This window comes from Podarcis erhardii, assembly GCF_964252035.2.
Source record: "Podarcis erhardii genome assembly, chromosome: 1".
In the NCBI taxonomy this organism is placed as follows: Eukaryota; Metazoa; Chordata; class Lepidosauria; order Squamata; family Lacertidae; genus Podarcis; species Podarcis erhardii.
Window position 1 is genome coordinate 16,199,696 of NC_138497.1, and position 22,212 is coordinate 16,221,907.

The window sequence follows — 22,212 nt, forward strand, 5'->3', positions numbered from 1 at the left end:
ACCACACAACAGCTGCGAGAGATCTTGAGCCTCTGCAATCTGCAGCCCCTTTGTCCTGAAGTTGAAAGACTCCCGGCTCTTTACCTCCCACTTTGGCACACATGTGTTAGAAACAGTTGCCCAGAAACCGGCAAAACCTTGCAGTGTTTCCATGTGCGTGGAGGGATATAAAGCACACGCAGGGAGAGAAAGAAAACATTAAGCACTGGACCCCCCTTGGAGTGTGATCTCGCTTCACCGCAAATCAGCTCCACGGGACAGTGTGCAGGGGCAGAGAAACCTTGGGGTGGGGGATGAAATAAAACAATTAAGGTCTTATATATATAAATAATAAATCTTCATGGATTTGCCAGGCAAACACTTACATAAATGTATGGGTCACATGTCTGAGGCAGCACAGGAGGACAGTCCTGGAGCCATTTTGGCTCCCAAACTGACCAAATGTTCTCTCTGCAAGGTCAAAGGAAAATGGAAAAGCCTCCCCATTGTCTTTTCATTCACAAAACCTGTCTTAAGGGTATATCTGTGTATGAATAGGGTATTTGTCACTATAGTCATACCTCGAGTTGAATATGCTTCATGTTGAGCGCATTCGGGTTGTGCTCCGCGGCAACCCGGAAGTAACAGAGCACGTTACTTCCAGGTTTCGCCGCTCACGCATGCGCGGACGGTCAAAATGAGGTCACGCGCATGCGCAGATGCGGCGAAACGTGACCCGCACATGCACAGACGTGTCTTGTGTTCTGTTTGGGATGCAAACGGGGCTCCGGAACGGATCCCGTTCACATCCCGAGGTACCACTGTACAAAAGACTAGCCAGGCTCCCCAGGGTATCCAATCAAGTAAGCATTAACAGGTAACCTGCTAGACAGGAGATAAACAACGACAGGAGATAAACAACGCGCTCAGATTTCTGCTGTAGACCGCCCAGTGATGTAGGTATGATGTGTCTGGGGGGTGGTCTTGAGCTACACCCCTTCTGTGATGTATGTATGATGTTTCTGGGGGTGGTCTTGGACTCCAGGGCGGGCAATTTAAAATGTCTATATAAGGGCGGGCACACCTGGGTTCTGGGTCCTCCTCCTTTCCTGCATGTGAGGGGAGCACCCTGTTGCAACAGATCAATAAAGATCAGGCTTACTAGCTGCTTTGCTTCTCAATATTCTCTGGTTGGCCTGTGTTCTTTTCTCCAACCGATGGAGAACCTACAAAGGACTCTATAAGGGCTCTTGTGTCCCCCATAAGGGAATAAGGGCAGATTTTGTTTATTACAGGGATGACTCAAGGCCCTGCTTCCTTCTGCTGCTGAAGGGGGCTCTCTTATAATGGGAGGAGGGCTCTCAGCCACAGGGCGAACGGACTCTCCTCCCAAGGAATGCTGATTTTGCAAGTTAACTGATAGAGCAGCCAGATCCCAATTTGGGAAACTGGCATTGCAAAGGAAAGGGCCATAGCTCTGTGCTATCTGCTTTGCATGAAGGAGGTCCCAGCTTGAATCCCCAGCATCTCCAGTTTGGGCTAGGAAAAGACTCCTGCCTGAAAACTAGGACAGCTGCTGCTGCCAGTCAGTGCATGTAATGCTGAGCTAGATCAGGGGTCAGCAAACTTACCGCGCCTCAGGCCAGTGTCTCCAGCACCGATCGCGTGGTAGGCCAGAGGGTGGGGGAGCATGTTCCCATACGCGTGCCCACACGCTATTTCCAGCACACTTCCGGGTCAGAGGAGCACCGGAAATAGCTTGTGCGCATGTACACGGGCCTCCTACGACCCGGATGTGCACCAGATATAACGCTTGCGCATGCGCACAAGCTATTTCCAGTGCTCCTCCAACCTAGAAGTGGGCAGCCGCGCAGTGCTGTGCCGGTAAGAACAGGCGGCAGCAGCGGGAGGCAAGGGTTGCCGCGGGACGGATAAACGAGTCCCTCAGGCCTTATCCGGCCTGCGGGCCTTAGTTTGGGGACACCTGAGCTAATTGGTCCAGTGGTCTGACTTAATATACCATATTTTTCGCTCTATAAGACGCACCAGACCACAAGACGCACCTAGTTTTTGGAGGAGGAAAACAAGAAGAAGCATATTCTGAATCTCAGAAGCCAGAATAGCAAGAGGGATTGCTGTGCAGTGAAAGCAGCGATCCCTCTTGCTGTTCTGGCTTCTGGGATAGCTGCGCAGCCTGCATTCGCTCCATAAGACGCACACACATTTCCCCTTACTTTTTAGGAGGGGAAAAGTGAGTCTTATAGAGCAAAAAATACGATATATAAATTAACAAATAAGCGTAACAAATGACAGGGCAAAATGAAAATGTAAAACACTTTAAGAGAAATATGACACATGCTGCTTTGTAAGGCAGAATTGTAAGATTATAATGTTTCAAAGATAGCATATTCAATTTGTTCTGCAGCCGGTGGAATTATAGAGACGGGAGGTACATCAGAGCTAATCTGATGAGATCCCCTTTTCCAGTAGAACTACTGGAGTATATCATAGAGCCAAAGAAATCTCAGAAGGCATAAATCAGCAATTTCGGAGGCAGGAAGAGCCTGCTTTGAGCTGTGCCAAGATGAGTAGCCCATCTTGGCACCATAATTCAATTGGTATGAGAGATGAAAGGCAAAATTGCATGTGCAGTCCTTGATCTACAAGTTAACATAGGCAGAGCCTTATGGGGAAAAAATGAATGAGGGAGGTAGGTGAAGTCATCTATCATTCCAGCCATTGCAATTCCATGTCAAGTGCTGCTGTGACGTCACAAGACTATTCCATGTACTCTGTAGAAATAGTAGATGCTTGAATCCACCACAGTGGTACCTCAGGTTAAGAACTTAATTCGTTCCGGAGGTCCGTTCTTAACCTGAAAGTGTTCTTAACCTGACGCACCACTTTAGCTAATGGGGCCTCCCGCTGCCGCCGCGCGATTTCTGTTCTCATCCTGAAGCAAAGTTCTTAACCTGAGGTACTATTTCTGGGTTAGAGGAGTCTGTAACCTGAAGCGTCTGTAACCTGTGCTGGATAACACTATAGACTGCAGTTGAGGCCTCATTATTTTAAAGACTTGTCTTAATTTATGCCTCGGCCCTGTTTACCTAAAGGAACATCTCCACCCCCATCGTTCAGCCCGGACACTGAAGTCCAGCTCCGAGGGCCTTCTCTGAGGGCCTACCAAACTTTTAGAAGATATCTAAACGCAGCCCTGTTTAGGGAAGCTCTTAATGTTTAATAGGTTATTGTATTTTAGTGTTTTGTTGGAAGCCACCCAGAGTGGCTGGGGAAACCCAGTCAGATGATCAGGCTATAAATAAACAACAACAACAACAACAACAACAATTATTATTATTATTATTATTATTATTATTATTATTATTATTATCATCATCATCATCATCATCATCATCATCTGGCGGTTCCCTCATTGCAAGAAGTGAGGTTCCAGGGACCTTCTTGGTAGTGGCACCCACCCCGTGGAACACCCTCCCATCAGATGTCCAAGAGATAAAGAACTACATGACTTTTAGAAGACATCTGAAAGCAGCCCTGTTTAAGGAAGTTTTTTTTTTTTTTTATAAAATTTTTATTGGTTTTACAGAATACAGAAATACAAAGAGAAACAAACAAAGACAGAAAAAGAAAAAAGTAGATGTTTCAAATTTCCATATTCCCTTTATCTGGACTTCCCCACATCTTCCAGACTCTGCATTATTTATAGTACAAACTTCAGCAATTTATTATCTTGTTTCATGCCTTATTGTATCTTTCAATTTATCATGTTTCCAAATTCAAAATATTGTATCCCAATTCTTATATATCCTATTTGAAACACAATAAACCTTATTTCATTGTTCCACCTTTAACTTTTTGTACCTTAGTTTTCATTTCATCTAATTACAATTGCTGGGGCTGGTGTTTCCTAAAAAGTGCATTTTCTTAACATTCATACAACTTACAATGTTTTTGCAAATAGTCCTTGAATTTTTTCCAGTCCTCTTTTATTACTTCTTCTCCCAAATCTCGGATTCTGCCAGTCATTTCAGCCAGTTCCATATAGTCCATCAACTGCGTCTGCCATTCCTCCAGTGTGGGTAAATCTTGTGTCTTCCAATACTTTGCAATGAGAATTCTTGCTGCTGTAGTAGCATACATAAAAAAAGTTCTGTCCTTCTTTAACACACTCTGGTCTACAATGCCCACTGTTTAAGGAAGTTTTTAATGGTTGATGTTTTATTGCGTTTTTAATATTTTGTTGGGACCCGCTCAGAGTGGCTGGGGAATATAATAGTAGTAGTATTTGTAGTAGTAGTAATGCTGTGAGATGCCTTGGGTCTGTGGGAGAAAGGCAGGATACAAAAGAAAGAAAGAAAGAAAGAAAGAAAGAAAGAAAGAAAGAAAGAAAGAAAGAAAGAAAGAAATCTAGGAAATCTAGGAAATCTAAATATTCAAAAGAAAATTTCCCCAAGAAAACAGAACAACTTTTCTTTTGTCCCCAGAAGTGACAGCAAGGATCTACCACACATACTATATTTAAACGTCTGTGACTAAAAGCTTGTTTTTCACGAGTTTATTTGGAATGCGATACATGACTGGGAATCGTTTTAAGCCATTATTAATTCACTTCATAGTTATAGTAACAACAGCGTTGGCCTCATTAGACATTAATGCGCCTGCCATTATTAAGCAGTGCCTGTACGAGATCAAGTATATTTCCAGGCACTAAATTGCCATTTCGCATGCTCAGTCCTGCTGCCAAACTCTCTGCCTTCTTCCTTTGGTAACTCTGCGGAAATCCACTCTTTCCTGACTGTCCTCTGCTCTTCGAGATCTCTATACACGCATGAACAAATAATGCTAGTGTAATGGAATACTTAGGGTTATTTGGTCATCTATACACTTGATTACAGTTAGCAACGTCGATATACAAAGACGGTCACGAGATAGGAGAATGCGCAGAAATGTTCTCTGCTTGGCAAGGGATCAAATTGCCATGCTTCCTTTTCTTCAGTTACCTCCTAATATTTTGCATCAGGGAAAGGAATTTATTTACCGTATTTTTCTGTGTATAAGACTAGGTTTCCCCCCCAAAAAAATAATGTACAAAATTTGCGGGCGTCTTATACACGGATAGATCTTCCCCCATTTTCTTAAATTGGAGCCCCCCCAATTTATACATGGGGGCGTCTTATAGACGGAAAAATACGGTATTACATTTGTACCAAATGCAGCTCAAGGTGGTGTGCCCGATTCCCCTTCCTCTCCATTCTACCTTCACAACAACCCTGTGAGGTGGGCTAGGCTGAGAGGCAGTAACTGGCCTGCGGTCACCCAGCAAGCTTCATGGCCAAGTGGGGAATCGAACCCTGATCTCCCAGGTCTTAGATCAGCGCACTAACCACTACACCACCTCAGGCTAATGTTACTTAAGCAGAGACCCCTGCAGCTCCCACTACTCCAAAGATGCATGTCTTGTCTTTTCAGACACATGGCTTCAAGAGCTGTAGATACAGGAGAGTCCCATGTAGCAGGGATGGGGAACCAGTGGCCTTCCATTGTTTGGACTCCCAACTCCCATCATCCCTGAGCTTTGGCCACACTGGCTGAGACCGATGGGAGCCGCAGTCCAGCAACATTTGGAGAGCTGCATGTTCCCTGCGCCACCCTGCAAGAGTGACTGCGTGTTTGCAGTGCACCAGGACAGAATTTTTGGTGTATGCTCAGCTTGAATGGTCCATGCAGTCGCATTTAAATTATTCCAGGCTTTGCAGAAGAAAACTGAATCTTGGGTGACTTGTTACTCCATTTTAGCTCACATTGCAGTTTGTGTATTGGTTTAGTGATGTTAAGTTGCCCCACGAAAGCCGTATTTAAAAATAAATAAATCCAAGCATTATTTTTTTTAAGAAAAAGAATAGTTTATGGCACTTATCTGAAAGCACAATGGGGGAAAAAACCACATGCACAGGTGTACAGAAATGAAACTAAAGATGGTAAACATTTCAGACTGTTGGATGAAACATAATAATAAAAAAAAACTTATTGGCTTAAAAGGGTTGTAAACACCAGCTAATATTAATGAACAAAGCAAGGTGCCCTATTACAGAGAATACAAACTAGCAAGCCAAGCTGTTATCATGAGGTCTTTTTTTAATTAAAAAAGTATAATATTTCAGTATTGTAACATGAACATCTGGTTCTTGACCAGGAAGAGTGCAAAACAGCCCCGTTTCCACCCTCCAGAAGTTCCCGACTTCAGAGAAATGTCTTGGATGCCTTTTGACATCTTGCTTGCCGATGAAGCTCCCCAAACAGACCATCTAGTGACCTGGGTGAACCTCGGCAGCTGAGTTGGTTACGATCCAGTGGCAGACTATAAAAAGAAACTCCGAGGCCGGCTCCATATATAGATGAGGAAGGGATCGAGCAAAACAGATCAGGTCTCAGAGGGAAACAAATATGACCTGCTAGTCACCCTAAACTGAAAGGGAAGAAGCGTAACACTCATTATGCAAGCGCTTGTTGCAAAACAGGTATCTGCCGTGACCAAATGTTAAGTTCTAGATATGCAGAGGTGCTGTGTTCTTGGTTTGCAGTGGTTTCTCCCCAGAAAATCTACCACAGGGCAGTTTAAGGAGGAAACAGGCGTGGCACTTGACCTGGGCATTGGGTTCCCAAAGCTTCTCCACATGTGCCCCCCCCCCAGTCCCTGCTGTTAAGTTGGCTCATCCACAGGTTCATTAGCAGCTGCTTAAAAAACCCCAAGGGTGCTTCTGTTCCTCAAATAAACATATCCTTAAGACTATAAGGGAAGGCTTTCCCATCCAAGCCACTGGGATCAAGCTCTTTCCTAGAGTTTTGGGTTTTTTTTTTGTTTTTTTTTAACTCTTCATGAAATATACCATATTTTTCCGTGTATAAGACTAGGTTTCCCCCTAAAAAATAATGTCAAAAATTGGGGGCGTCTTATACACAGATACATCTCCCCCCATTTTCTTAAATCTGAGTCCCCCCAAATAGGGGGTGTCTTATACATGGAGGAGTCTTATAGACAGAAAAATACGGTAAACTGCAGTGATTAGTAAATTATCAAGCACTTCTGCTGTAAACATCTCAAGTATAAGACATTGCAATATATAGCTAATATAGCTTTTTTTAAAAAGGACCATTCTGAAGACAAAACCTAACCAATACCAGAGACTCTCTTGTGAGATGCAATTTCTTTATTTTCGTTTTGTTTCGTGATACAAAAGTGGAAATTCAGAGTCTCCTCTAGTTACAGTTCAATCAGGCCAAGCATGGATCTCAATGGGCACCCACAGCCCACCCCCTTCATATTACAAGCTTGACTTTCAATGTTCTGCCTAATCCTCTCATGGGTATCTATGAAACAAAAGCCATTAGTGTCCCGGTTTTAGGCATAAGAGGAGCCAATGTCTGCACAAAGCCTGGGATGAACCCAACCTTTTCAGCAAGGTATGAAATTAGTAACCGCAGAGTGAAGGTTCAGTGGAACCCTGGAAGTTACAACGAAAATGGTCCCAAGAGTTTTTCACCTCAATTGCCAAACTGTGCCTTGCTAAGTTGACTCTCTACTGAGAAAGGTTCTCTCGTTCTGAAATGTAACCGTCTTCCACATTGCACCCATTTTCCCCTTCGCGGTGTAAAAGTACAAGGACATTAAAAAATGCATTTCTGCCATTCAGCCTATGTAACAGACGTCCTCCCCAATGTCGCACAGATATTAATTTGCATGCTAGAGCAACATTTGTTTTGCTGCTAACGAGGTTAAATCGATAAGTATTTTTAAACGGTACAGCTACGGCAAAGACTTCTTAAAGCCACGTTGCCCATCTCGCCCGAGAGATACAGAAACAAGACACCTCACTACACAGTTTGGGGGATATTCGACAAAGTCAGTGTTTTATATCAAAGTGCTAATTGTTGCCAGACGCTGGCCCAACACTCCCACGTGCATGTCCATGCTGTTTTAGCGCTCCAGGTCTTCGGGGGCCTCATATTACCTCCCATTCGTCTTCGTCTGAGTGGAACGACATGGAAGCGTCGCTGTGCTTCTGCAACGTGTGAGAATGGCGGAAGGTCTTAGTGAGGCGCTGAAGGAGGCAGCCTGAAGGACCGACAGCCCACAGTTCATCTAGAGGAGTAGCTGAGGAAGAAATAAGTTGCCAGGTTCAATTTTAGCAGGCCAACAGACAGGCTGTTAGCTAAGGAGTCCATCCCATCCTGTACTACAACTCCCAGAAGCATTGCCTGCTTTGCATTGCTGTGTCTCCTGTGCTAAAGATCCCATTTGAAGCCTAACAGGTTCAACAGTTCAGCTGAAGGCAGGATGGGGTGGGGAGTTGTTTGACAGTATCGCTGCAACTATTCCCACTTAAATGCCACACGGAGGAAGGGCCAAAACAGACCTGATTAAACTGCCCACAAGTGCGCCTACCACCTGATTTTTAATCCCGTATGTGTGGCAAGCACACCTATGAAAGCAGTGCCCAAAGGGACATTAGATGCATCACCACTGTTGAGCCGGGTGCCTGGCGCTAGGTCAATTCCTTTCCACCTACTCTCTAGTATAAGTAGTATAAGTATGCCCCACGGAGAGCCTCAAGGTCCATAAATAGTGGTCCCGGGCCCTAAGGAAGTTAGATTGGCTTCAACCAGAGCCAGGGCCTTTTCAACACTGGCTCCGGCCTGGTAGAACGCTCTGCCTCATGAGACCAGAGCCCTGCAGGATCTGATTTCTTTCCGCAGGGCCTGTAAGACAGAGTTGTTCCGCCTGGCCTTTGGCTTGGAGTCAATTTGATTCCCTCCCTTTCTTTTTTCTTTTCCTTCTCCTCCTGCGATGAGGCTACATTTTAATATTTTAATGTTTCAATATTTTAATGTTGTATTTTAATTTTGTTTTTAAGTTGTAATCATTCAACTTGTTTTTATTATTGCTTGTAAGCCACTCTGAGCCCGGCCTTGGCTGGGGAGGGCGGGGTATAAATAAAAATTATTATTATTACTATTATTAGTAGTAGTAAGCTCTCCGCAAGGCTTTCTGTGGAAACCCTGTACAGTTGTACCTTGGAAGTCAAATGGAATCCGTTCCGGAAGTCCATTTGTCTTCCAAAACGTTCGGAAACCAAAGTGCAGCTTCCAATTGGCTGACGGAAGCCCTGTTAGATGTTTGGCTTCCAAAAATAGTTTGCAAACCGGAACAGTCACTTCCGGGTTTGCGGCGTTCAGGAGCCAAAATGTTTGAGAACTAAGCTGTTCGAAAACCAAGGTATGACTGTATTCATCCAATGTTCTCTTTAAGAAGAGGACATTCAACACTTTGAAAACAACAACATAGAATTGCAGAGTTGGAAGGAAGGACCCTGAGGGTCATCTACGCCAACCCCCTGCAATGAAGGAATCTTTCGCCCAACATGGGGCTTGAACCCATAACCCTGAGATGAAGAGTTGCATGGTCCACCCACTGAGTGATCCAGCTATTAATTATGCTCCTGCTCAGACCAGCATGCTTCATGTTTCAAGTACAGTGGACGATCGGGTTGCGAACGTGATCCATGCGGGAGGCACGTTCACAACCCACAGCGTTCACAACCTGCAGTCCCACGTCTGTGCATGCGCAGGTTGCAATTTGGTGCTTCTGTGCAAAGCACGATTTAGTCTTCTGCACATGCGCGAGTGCCAAATCCGGGAAGTAACCCATTCCAATACTTTTGGATTTGGCGCGGTGCGCAACCTGAAAACACACAACCTGAAGCGCCTGTAACCTGAGGTATGACTGTACAGTGGTACCTCGGGTTACATACGCTTCAGGTTACAGATTCCGCTAACCCAGAAATAGTACCTCGGGATAAGAACTTTGCTTCAGGATGAGAACAGAAATCGCACGGCGGCAGCAGGAGGACCCATTAGCTAAAGTGGTGCTTCAGGTTAAGAACAGTTTCAGGTTAAGAACAGACCTCCAGAACGAATTAAGTATGTAACCAGAGGTAACACTGTACTGGATGCAATTCCCACTACAAGCCCCGTAAGACCGCAAGAGCATGTATATATTAAAAAAAAGAGAGCAAAACAGAACTCACCTGTCAAACAAGTAACATTCCCTGGAATCTTCTTCCAGTAATCTCCTGCGGGGTTTTTATCCGTGATGCCGTACCGACGTGCTATGTCGCCATTCGGACAACGTGCCCAAACAGTCCTTGTACTTATCGCCAGCTGGCATGCCTGAAGCCCTGAAGCCAAAGGATAAGTTTGGTCCAAGTACAGAAGAGCGAATACAAAAGCAAAATACAGTGTCAGTAAAGGGAAATGCAAAAAGAAGGCAGGGAGGAGGAGGAACACTGACACACCACTTCTCCCTTTTCTTCTGCTTCTAATTTCATGGGGGAAAGGGACGTTACACATTTCCCAATGGCATTTCAACAGCGACCAAATGATGAAGGCAAAATATTCTCACCTGGAACCTGTTCCCAATCTGTGCCTACAGGCATCTCCTCTGTAATCCCCGTGCGAACATGGACGTTCCATTTGTTGTCGATCGCCCACAGGCTCTGATCGTTGGGACTTGAGAACACACTAACCAAGTTGACTCCAACTGGCTGCAAAAGATAATACAACGGTCAATGTCATCCTCTGCCGTTTGATACAAACCCTCTCTAATGGATCGGCACTGACTGAGAGGCGGGAAATTAAATTAAAGATGAACTGCTGGAAGGAGTGGAGAGAAAGTGCTGGATGTATATTGGCAGTCCAAAGAGCCTCAGAAAAAGTAGCATTATTGTTATTTATTGCAGAAAGCAAACTCAAAGCAAATTACGATAGATAACATTCCATTTCGCCTCTGGGAAGGCAAAAAACACCCGTAAAATGAAGGCTCAATATCACTTTCTCTAAAAACCCAAACTAACTAATGATATTTATATAACGCTGCTGTTTTAAAATCTGAACTTGGTGCCAAATTTCCATTAAGTACAACAGGAAGCAAATCTGTCATGGAAAGAGAAATGTGGTAGGCGAGAGACTCCATGTCATACTGTTCTTACAAAGAGATTCTCTTCTCTCCGTCTCTCGCTCTCTGACACACACACATTTCATTTTTCATGACTGCATCCTACAGTTCCCCATCGTGTTTCAATTTAAATACCAAATAACACAGAATACATGCAAATATGATACGTGCGCACAAGCCCTTGCTATTTGCAATGTCAATGCCTTTTGATTCTTTCGGCTCCCTATTATTTCTGCATTATAGAATACATAGGCATTGTGCTCTGGAGTAAAAAGCTGCCTATCTGAATTATCGCCATTCTGCACAACTCGATCTACACTCTGTATCTTAGCCTTTAGTGAAATTATGGCTACCGGGAGAACAGACGCTGAGTGTATTAGAAGCCAAAGAAGCTCATCCCCTTTCCAGTCAGAATCTGATCATAGCGATTCGGATGAAAAGCTCTCCTCCAGCTCAAACTGGCAAGCGACCCAAAGATCCCTTCTCCTGTACTGTGTGATCAGAACTACAAGATCAACTAAGTTTCTGGGTGTGTGATCTCTGTCTCTGCCCTGCTACTTTGCACTGCCACGATGGCGGCAGCGTGCGAGTCACCCTGAATTCTGCTCTTGCCCTAGGGACCCCTCCCAGGGCAACATCAGGCTTTCAGCCAGAGGGCCCCACGCCCTAATAGGGCACCCTCCTGGGGCTACAAGCCGACGCAGGTGGCGCTGGGGAAAATGAGAAGGGGGTGGGTGATGAAGGGAGATTATTACCTTTGTGCAAGAGGCTAAATTCCAGACACCCAAAAGCCTGAGGTTTCTGCCAACATACGCAAAAAGCCCTCTCTCCAGCCTCTACCCAGGCAAGCAAGAATCTATTTACTGTCCAAGGACACAATACAACCAGGTAAAAACATTCAAGGTGGCAGCAGAGCAGAAGCAATGAGGGGCATGGCCTAGGGAGAGGCTGTGGCTTATGGAGAGTGCCAAGGGCCAGACTGAGAGCCTGCAGGGCCGCATTCAGCCTCTGGCTCTCCACCCTGGTTTTAGCTATCGATGAGGTTTAAATGTTTGGATGACTATGCATTGGGAATGAGGTGGAGGACAGCTGTCTGGACGGTCTTAGCCCTGTGTGGAGGGCTGTGTGGACAGAGTCTCTTCCTTTAAATTCCTAGGAGTTTATCTCAGTGAAGACCTTACTTGGAAAATCAACACAACCCAGGTGGTTAAGAAAGCCCAACAGAGACTCCATCTCCTCAGAGTATTGAGAAAGAACAATGTCAATCAACATTTAATGATCTCCTTCTACTGGTCCACAATAGAAAGTGTCCTTTCATACTGCATCACAGGGTGGTACGCTGGTTTGACATCAACTGATAGGAAGTGCCTACAGAGGGTGGTGAATACAGCTCAATATATTATGGGCTGTCCCGTGAATCCGCTGGATGAAATAGTGGAAGAACGTTGCCTCAGGAGAGTGAGGAAAATTCTCAGGGATGATTCACACCCTGGCCGGCACTTTCTTGATCTCCTGCCCTCAGGCAGAAGATATAGAAGAAGCATGATTAGTCGCACCAACAGGGTAAAGAACAGCTTCTATCCGTGGGCTGTTAGGCTGCTGAATGAAAGATAACAACAGGGCAACTGGCTTTTGGGTTTGGTGGGTGTGCATCAGTAAACGAGGGGAATTAAGACTAAGAGAGCTGAGTGGGGGGTGCTCGTGTAATCTCACTGTATACAAGTTGTACAAGTGACAATAAGGTATTTCAATTAATTATAATTATAATAATAATAATAATAATAATTTATTATTTATACCCCGCCCATCTGGCTGAGTTTCCCCAGCCACTCTGGGCGGCTCCCAATCAGTGTTAAAAACAGTACAGCATTACATATTAAAAACTTCCCTGAACAGGGCTGCCTTAAGATGTCTTCTGAATGTCAGGTAATTCTTTATCTCTTTGACATCTGATGGGAGGGCGTTCCACAGGGCGGGCGCCACTACCGAGAAGGCCCTCTGTCTGGTTCCCTGTAGCCTCACTTCTCGCAATGAGGGAACCGTCAGAAGGCCCTCGGCGCTGGATCTCAGTGTCTGGGTCCTGAACACAGACTGTTGATCTAGCACACCACGCTCTGGTCTACAGATGACAACAAAACGGGGGGAGGGGAGAATTATCCTGTTCTCTAAAAAAAGCAAACATTTATAAATGAAACCTCTGCTGCTGAATCGTGAGAAGGATCGCTGTGTGTGTCAACAACGGCTACTGCAAATGTCACCGATGCCAACTTATTTTAAGGGCCATTTGAGCATTGCAGGTGAAACGTTAGCCAGCTCTTCGAAGTTTTTGAAGCTACCAGTATCTTATGCGGAACACATCATTTCTTATCACTTTGCAGCACCCACAGTAAGCTGGACAGGCAGATAGCAAGCACGTAGCTGCACAGAGGAAGTCACGCAGGAGAGTTTTGTCAAAACAAAATAAAAGAAAAAAAATTCCTTCCAGTAGCACCTTAAAGACCAACTAAGTTAGTTCTAGGTATGAGCTTTCGTGTGCATGCACACTTCTTCAGATACACAGGATAATTCCCCTGCCCCCCCTGTTTTGTTGTCATCTGTAGACCAGAGCGTGGTGTGCTAGATCAACAGTCTGTGTTCATGACCCAGACATCATAATTGAAATACCTTATTGTCACTTGTACAACTTGTATACAGTGAGATTACACGAGCACCCCCCACTCAGCTCTCTTAGTCTTAATTCCCCTCGTTTACTGATGCACACCCACCAAACCCAAAAGCCAGTTGCCCTGTTGTTATCTTTCATTCAGCAGCCTAACAGCCCATGGATAGAAGCTGTTCTTTACCCTGTTGGTGCGACTAATCATGCTTCTTCTATATCTTCTGCCTGAGGGCAGGAGATCAAGAAAGTGCCGGCCAGGGTGTGAATCATCCCTGAGAATTTTCCTCACTCTCCTGAGGCAACGTTCTTCCGCGATGTCATCCAGCGGATTCACGGGACAGCCCATAATATATTGAGCTGTCTTCACCACCCTCTGTAGGCACTTCCTATCAGTTGATGTCAAACCAGCGTACCACCCTGTGATGCAGTATGAAAGGACACTTTCTATTGTGGACCAGTAGAAGGACATCATTAAATGTTGATTGACATTGTTCTTTCTCAATACTCTGAGGAGATGGAGTCTCTGTTAGGCTTTCTTAACCACCTGGGTTGTGTTGATTTTCCAAGTAAGGTCTTCACTGAGATAAACTCCTAGGAATTTAAAGGAAGAGACTCTGTCCACACAGCCCTCCACACAGGGCTAAGAACATCCAGACAGCTGTCCTCCACCTCATTCCCAATGCATAGTCATCCAAACATTTAAACCTCATCGATAGCTAAAACCAGGGTGGAGAGCCAGAGGCTGAATGCGGCCCTGCAGGCTCTCAGTCTGGCCCTTGGCACTCTCCATAAGCCACAGCCTCTCCCTAGGCCATGCCCCTCATTGCTTTTATCTGAAGGAGAGTTTTTATCTGAAGGAGAGTTTTGTATGAGGCTCTTCAGTGTCCCACACCCACACGATGCCTCCCACATTCTTGTGTAACTGCACGGTTGAGCTGTGAAATGCCTTCCAAACACCAACAGAAACAATAACAAACCCGAAGGAGTATCTGTTGGGTATTGCAAGGGATCTTTTACTCATTACACATTAGCAGCCAATTTAGGAGATTTTTCTTTATGGGTCAAACACAGTTACTTTTATGCTTTGTCCTCCTTCCTCTGCCCCACCCCCCACTTCAAATCACATATTCCCCACATGCATGTTGGCCAGTAATATGGAGTGCGAGCCAGACTCTTTTTTAAAATCCAAGGCTGAATTTTAAAAGACTCCGGTTATGCGGTTGCTGAATCTTAGCCCTGCAGCAGAGTCAAGGACTGTGCCGCTCTCTGCCAATGGTTTAGGCATTTGATGAACTAGGCTTTAGTTTGCAAAAGCCACAAAAAGACCTGCAAGCTTTTGAATGCACCAGATGCTGTAGCTTAGACTATAAACCTATTGCATTTACGGGGGGGGGGGGGGGAGAATACTTGTATACTGCATCATAAAAAAATATCAAAGCGGTTCACAAGCATTATACACACACACACATTGCGTACAAAATTTAAGGTAGTGGATCATCAGGAAATATTTCCTTAATTGTCTGCGTAAGCCTGGCGGCACAGAAAACGTTCCCCCGCAAATATTTGAAAGTTAAGGCAGAAGACACCTGCTGAATCTATGCTGGACGAGCATCCCATAGGACTGGGCCGATGAGACTAAAGGCTCTGTTTCGTGGTGATGTCAAACGAGCCTCATCAACTTGGAGGATACAGGGTGGAACTGAACACTGCGCTCCTCCTGCTGTTCTACCTGTGCAAGCATTGCAGATTATTATTATTATTATTATTATTATTATTATTATTATTATTAAATGTGTGCCCCAGTGGCACAATGGGTCAGTGCATCTGGCTGCTAACCAGAAAGGTGGTGCTTCGAGTCCACCCGGGGACGGCTGTGGGGAGGATTCTTGCATTGCACGGGGTTGGACTAGAAGACCCCTGGGGTTCCCTTTCAAGAATTCTATGGTTCTATGTGTACCAGGGGTTGGCAAGGTTTACCTTGCCTGGGCCGGTTCACTCCAGCGGAGATCCCTCATGTGCACACAATTTCCGGCGCCTGTGCAGACGCGATTTCCGGTGCCGCGCTGCACCGGTTTAGTACAGGACGCGGGGACTTGCCAAGCGGGCAGCTTGTGGGCCAGTTAAACGACCCCCCCCCCCCGTGGGCTGCTCCTGGCCCATGGGCCTTAGGTTGCCTACCCCTGATGTATACCACCCTTCGTTCAAAGAACACAGGGCAGTTTGCAACAGAAAAATACAAACCGAGATGACAAAATATATAATATAGAAATACCCTCCGCCCCGCCACCCACATTATTCTGGGAGATCCAGGGCATCCATGGGGGTCAGGAGAAGGTAAGGGAGCCCTGTTGTCCAATCAGATGTCCTTGCACAGGTCAAATCCTGCCCGTAAATGTTCAGAAACAGTACTTTTATCACTCCAAACTCGGGATAATTATTTAGAAATCCTTTCCAGCCTTTAATAAGCCATTCGTGCATTCCCAACACGCGTGTTGTGAAAAGAAGGCTTGAAAGATGAAAAGGGAAGTGAGCAAAAAAGAGAGAAAGAAAGAAGGAATGAAAAAGCAGTCAAACGTGGGTGGCACAAGCAAGATGAGCTAGCCCTTCATCCAAAGGCTTCTCTTCTCAAAGTGACCACCAAACAGGGGCTACATTGGGAATCACTCGAGGCAGGATGCGTGAGCAGGGCCCATCGCTGACCTTTATCCTGCAATCTCATTTTACAAGCTTCATTCCCAAAAGTACAACTGGGCGCCTGGAGGAAAATTTAGTGCTGCAAGTTTGAACATGTGCTTAGGCAGACACGTGGGTGTCCTCTGAAAACCCTTAAACAGAGCCACACTCTGCTCTGCTGCATGCACCTTCTCCTGTGCCCACTCCACTCTACTAAAATAATATTTTTTTAAAGCCCATATATTCCTTGACCTAACGGCAATAAAGTATTTTTACCGTGCTCTCCAGGGAGGGAGGGAGGAGGGGAAAACAGCAACACCCAGGCACTCCTGCTTTCTGGCAAGGAAGAACGAAGCAAGCTCTCTGCAGCTGCTCCATTTCTGGCCAATTGATAGGGCTAGGCCTTGGTCCAGTATATCTGAAGGAACATCTCCACCCCCATCGTTCTGGCCAGACACTGAGGTCCAGCGCCGAGGGCCTTCTGGCAGTTCCCTCACAGCAAGAAGCCAAGTTACAGGGAACCAGGCAGAGGGCCTTCTCGGTAGTGGCACCCCCACCAGATGTCAAAGAGAACAACAACTACCAGACTCTTAGAAGACATCTGAAGGCAGCCCTGTTTTTAATGTATGATGCATTATGCTATTTTAATATTTTGTTGGAAGCCGCCCAGAGTGGCTGGGGAAGCCCAGCCAGATGGGCGGGGTATAAATAATAAATTATTATTATTATTATTATTATTATTATTATTATTATTATTATTATTCCCATTGCTATGATGTTCTTCCTGGGAGGAACCTCTTTGTGGCTTTTGTGTTCATCGGTAGAAAGCCGAGCATGCTTCCCTTCAGCTCTGCATTCCTTGGGATGATTTTGGCACCCATCTGCAAACTGCACTCACATGTCCAGGCAACCAGAGAGACTCGTGCATGGTCTGAGGCACCCTGAACAGCTGCAAAGATGAGCATGTCTGAGATTGCCCAGCTTCTGAATAGAAGACTTCCGGGGAACCATGTGCAGGCTGATCTTCATAGTGAGGCGTAAAGAAGGGGCAGGGCACATGTCTATTGCAGGGACCCTGGAGGCCAGTCTTTATAAAGGTAAAGGTAAAGGGACCCCTGATCATTAGGTCCAGTCGCAGATAACTCTGGGGTTGCGGTGCTCATCTCGCTTTATTGGCCGAGGGAGCCAGCGTACAGTTTCCGGGTCATGTGGCCAGCATGACTTAGCCACTTCTGGCGAACCAGAGCAGCGCATGGAAACGCTGTTTACCTTCCCGCCAGAGCAGTACCTATTTATCTACTTGCACTTTGATGTGCTTTCGAACTGCTAGGTTGGCAGGAGCAGGGACTGAGCAACGGGAGCTCACCCCGTCCCAGGGATTCATACCGCCAACCTTCTGATCGGCAAGTCCTAGGCTCTGTGGTTTAACCCACAGCGCCACCCGCGTCCCTGCCAGTCTTTATAGGAGGCCAGTATTGCCTCCTTTCCCCAGCAGCAAGCAGTTCTTCAGTTTCTCAACAGATAGAGCAATTATCCCATCACCTGCTACTTGATCCTTTTAATGGATACTGAGCCTGGGACCTTATGTATGCGCCGCTTGTCATCTCTATGTCACCAAGTCTTCCATTGATTTGTTAGGATCCTGCCTTGTAGCCACATTGGGCGGGTGTGTTGTGGGAGATCCACGACCAGGATGTCCCTTAACAATAAAAAATAGATCCAAGCAGCTGTAGATGAAATTCAGATCAGCACCGCAGTGCTGCAGGAAGGAAGACATTAGCCTTTTGCCCCCATGTCCAAGCTATTATTTGCCCAATGTTGCAAAATATGCAGGTAACCACAAGCAGGGCCGGATTTAGGTTTGATGAGGCCCTAAGCTACTGAAGGTAATGGGGCCCTTTATATGTCCAGCTGTCCTTTGTGAACAACAAATGGCCGCTGGTTTTTGTGTTGAATATATGCTATATGGTAATTTATGGACCTAACAGGTATCTAAAGCCATTTGCACATAACAAAATTTATTTTATCAAAGTAATTTGTTTTTTATCTTATATTTTGGAAATGTACATTGTTGGTTTTTTCTTTTAATTTTTTTTGGGGGGGGCCCCAAAAGAGTGGGGCCCTAAGCTACAGCTTGTTTAGCTTATACGTAAATCCGGCACTGCCCACAAGGCAAAGGGAATTGTGTGTGTGCACATGTGAGAGATTTCATTTTGGTAATCAGTGCAAGGATTAGGGGAGCGGTTTGAGAGAGGAACCTTGAAACTTGCCTGGCAAACGCACCCTGCATATCTCCTTTGATCTTTTAAAAATAACCTTGGAGATCCCTTCACAGACCTCCCCCGCATCCCTCCATTACAGTTTTAGCTTTTAGATTCATTATAGCAGGACTAGCTAACAGGTGGCTCTCCAATCATTGCTAAACAACAACTCCCCTAAGCCAATGTCCAGGGATGAAAGGAGTTGTAGTGTAATAAAAAAATTAAGGTCTTATATATATAATAAATGTTTGTGAATGTGCCAGTCAGGCACGTGCATAGATGTGTGGACCACATGTCTGGAGCAGCACAGGAAGACCGTCCTGAAACTATTTTGACTCCCAAACTGACCAAATGTTTTCTCTACAAGGAGGGAGGGGGTGAGGGAACATTCCCATTGTCTCAGGAATTGGGTAATCACCATCTCAAAGGATTGGGCAGACTACCAGGAAAGGCAATCAGATAAGGCATTATCAGATAACCGGGCAGACAGGAAAAACAACAACATTCAAATTTCTGTTGTAGACCACCTTTTCTGTGATGTAGGTATGATGTTTGTGGGGGGTGGTCTTGGGTTACGCCCCTTATGTGATGTATGTATGATGTATGGAGGGGTGGTTTTGAGCTCCAGGGCAGGGAATTTAAAATGTCTATATAAGGGCGGGCACACCTGGGTTCTGGGTCCTCCTCCTTTCCTGCGTGTGAGGGGAGCACCCTGCTGCTACAGCTTTAATAAAGATCAGGCTTACTAGCTGCTTTGCTTCTCAATATTCTCTGGTTGGCATCTGTTATTTTCTCCTACCAATAGGGAACCCACGTAAGGACTCTATACGGGCTCTTGGATACCCCATAAGAGAAGAAGGGCAGATTTTGTTTACAACAGTAGTACACCAACATTTTTTGGGGGGGGTGTCTGTGTTATATTACCTATCACTACGTTAGGAACTAACAGTTCAATATTCATGTTATTACTCCTCAAATTTTTATTCTACTCCTTTCTAATGAGGGTGCTTCCATCCCATCTCCTTTGCATCCTCACAGCAACCTTGCGAGGTAGGCTGGGCAAGAAAGATAGCGACTGGATCAAAGTTATGCCAGTAACCTTTGTGGCCTAGTGTGAATTTGAACAGGGGTCTTTCATCCACTAAACCACACTGGCTCTAAATAGAGGTAACTTTCTCATTCCTTTTGTAGATATAGCTTTTTTTTTTGTACAGGGTGAGGTGCTAAAATACTTGTCAAGTGTCTACTCTAGTAGGTACTGATGGGATGTTTCATCATCAGAGTCATGGCACAGAATTCCCCAATGCCTTAAGAAATTCCGAATGCAAGAGGCCCACATGAGTCACCTTGATCACTCACACTCCAGTTTAGTTAAGCATCTCTCCTGGATCCCCTTTCAAGCTGCTGTTTATTTACAGCACTGTTTACATTCCCTGTGTCATCTGAGATAAAGATCAAGAACACCTGAGAATTGGAAAGAGTGGATCATCCATCAGCTGTTCCCTTTTCCGTTTCTCTTACTTGAGCCACCACCTCCCGCCTCCTGCCCCTGAGACACAGTAGGAAACTCAAAAAGCTACGAAAAACATATTCCAACACCATAATTAGGATGAGCCGCCCATCCTGCACAAACAAGGCAACACTCGTTTTATTAAGGATTCTTGCCTCTCTTTCTTTAAAGCCGGAGTCAGTCTTAGCTTTAAGCAGGATGAAGCAAGAGAAGCTAATCATGAATTAAGTTGTTTATTATTTCATTTTTACCATCATGGGAAATAATAGTTAGATTTGCTGCCTAGGCACCAAAACGCAGTGGGCTTTCTTTCTATAAAAGTCGCCTAGGGATCTTCACGTCTAAGGCAATGCATACTGTGATAGGAATTTTAGGGTTTTAGATATATGGCAACGTTCATAACCACATGTACATAGATCAGCACAGGAAAGCCAACCTGGAACCATTTTGATTCCTAAATTGAGCAAATGTTTCTCTGCATGGTCAAAATGGAAAAGTCCCCCCATTGTCTCTTTCCTCACAAATCCTGTCTTAAGGACACATTTAAGATACAAGGTGTGAGCCTGTGACCTGGCCCAGGAAATAAGTATTTTACCACTACAAAAGAATGGCCAGGCTCCCCAGGAAATCCAATCAAGTAACCTGCCAGACAGAAGATAAACAAGGACAAGAGAAAAACAACATTTAAATTTCTGTGATGTAGGTGGGATGTATCTGAGGGGTGGTCTTAGGTTACACCCCTTCTGTGATGTATGCATAATGTTTCTGGGGGTGGTCTTGATCTACAGAATGGGAATTTCAAAAGTCTTTATAAACCCTTGCACAGCATTGTTCTGGGTCCTCCTCCTCTCCTGCGTGTGAGGGGAGTACCCTGTTGCAACAGATCAATAAAGATCAAGCTTACTAGCTGCTTTGCTTCTCAATATTCTCTGGTTGGCCTCTGTTATTTTCTCCTACCAATAGGGAACCTATGTAAGGACTCTATATGGGCTCTTGGATACCCCATAAGGGAAAAGGGCATATTTTTATTTACAACAATACTACAACAACAACAACAACAACAACAACAACAACAACAACAACAACAACAACAACAGATATCGACATGAGCCCTTGATAAAACAGTTTTGCAGATGCATGTCTCTCTCTTGCCATACTAAATAGTGCACATTTTCTGACTTAAGCACAGCACTGAAAGACGGGGGGTGGGGGGCAGAAATTATCGGATTCAAAGATAAATCAATCTAAGGATGTTCATGGAAGGAAAGTCTCCAGGAGACCCTCTCCCACCATCCCACCTGGACGGGCTCTGAGGGAGGGATGCAGGTAGCTGCAGGAATTGGAAACCCTCCTTCTGCAAACTTCCCTCAGGTTAAACTCAGAACCCAAGCCCATAAAAGTGAAGAAATACATTCAAAAACGTGAAACGACCATATCATGGAAGCATCATTAGACACCTTTAGGTGCCAGGCAAAAATGTTCCTCTTCAACCAGGCCTTTGGCTGACTGACATTCAATGCCCTTTTAAATGTGTTCTGGGAGGGGAGAGGGTTATTGGTTTGATTATGTTCTTTTTTTCAATCATGCATTTTGTGCTTTTTGTATTGCAATTTTATGCTGTAATCATCAGGATCAGACATACCATTAAAATGCACTGGGAACTAAACACAATCATATACTAAACATCATCAGAATCAGACACCCAGTGCATTTTTAATGGGGTGTCTGATGATTATGATGGTGATTATTATTATTATTATTATCATTATTACTACTACTACTACTCTCCCCATCTATTATGGCTATAGATTACTAGAATTGCTAAAGGAATAAAACAAAAAGGACTTCATTCTACCCAACAAGAGTGTGCTGTAAATACACCCCCACCCCCACACCCCTAATATTTATAAGTTGAACAAAATATGATTTACATGGTAAAAGTATAGAAATGTCATTGTGATGAATGAAAACAAAGAGACAATGGATTTACTTCTGGGATGCTCAAATGCCGGAGCAGAGAACAGACTTTTTCTCAAACCTGACAAGAGATTTAAAAGTGCACTTCTCACAGAGCAAAAGAGCATTCTGACAGCTTGTT

General features: G+C 44.9%; 1 protein-coding gene across 3 annotated transcripts in view; it reads right to left on the reverse strand.

Moving 5' to 3' along the window:
* Positions 1–7,190: 7,190 nt before the first annotated feature.
* Positions 7,191–22,212, reverse strand: part of TECPR2 (tectonin beta-propeller repeat containing 2) — a 55,819-nt gene continuing 40,797 nt past the window's right edge. For 2 of the 3 annotated variants that reach the window (XM_081858542.1, XM_081858543.1), the window contains exons 19-21: positions 10,460–10,601; positions 10,086–10,235; positions 7,191–8,152 (exon numbers count right to left, since the gene is read on the reverse strand). In XM_081858542.1, the coding sequence (XP_081714668.1) occupies positions 8,001–8,152; positions 10,086–10,235; positions 10,460–10,601 (444 nt within the window). In that variant the 3' untranslated portion in view covers positions 7,191–8,000. Of the gene's footprint in view, positions 8,153–10,085; positions 10,236–10,459; positions 10,602–22,212 lie in introns of those variants that run through there. The other variant, XR_014155727.1, reaches the window with a different exon arrangement.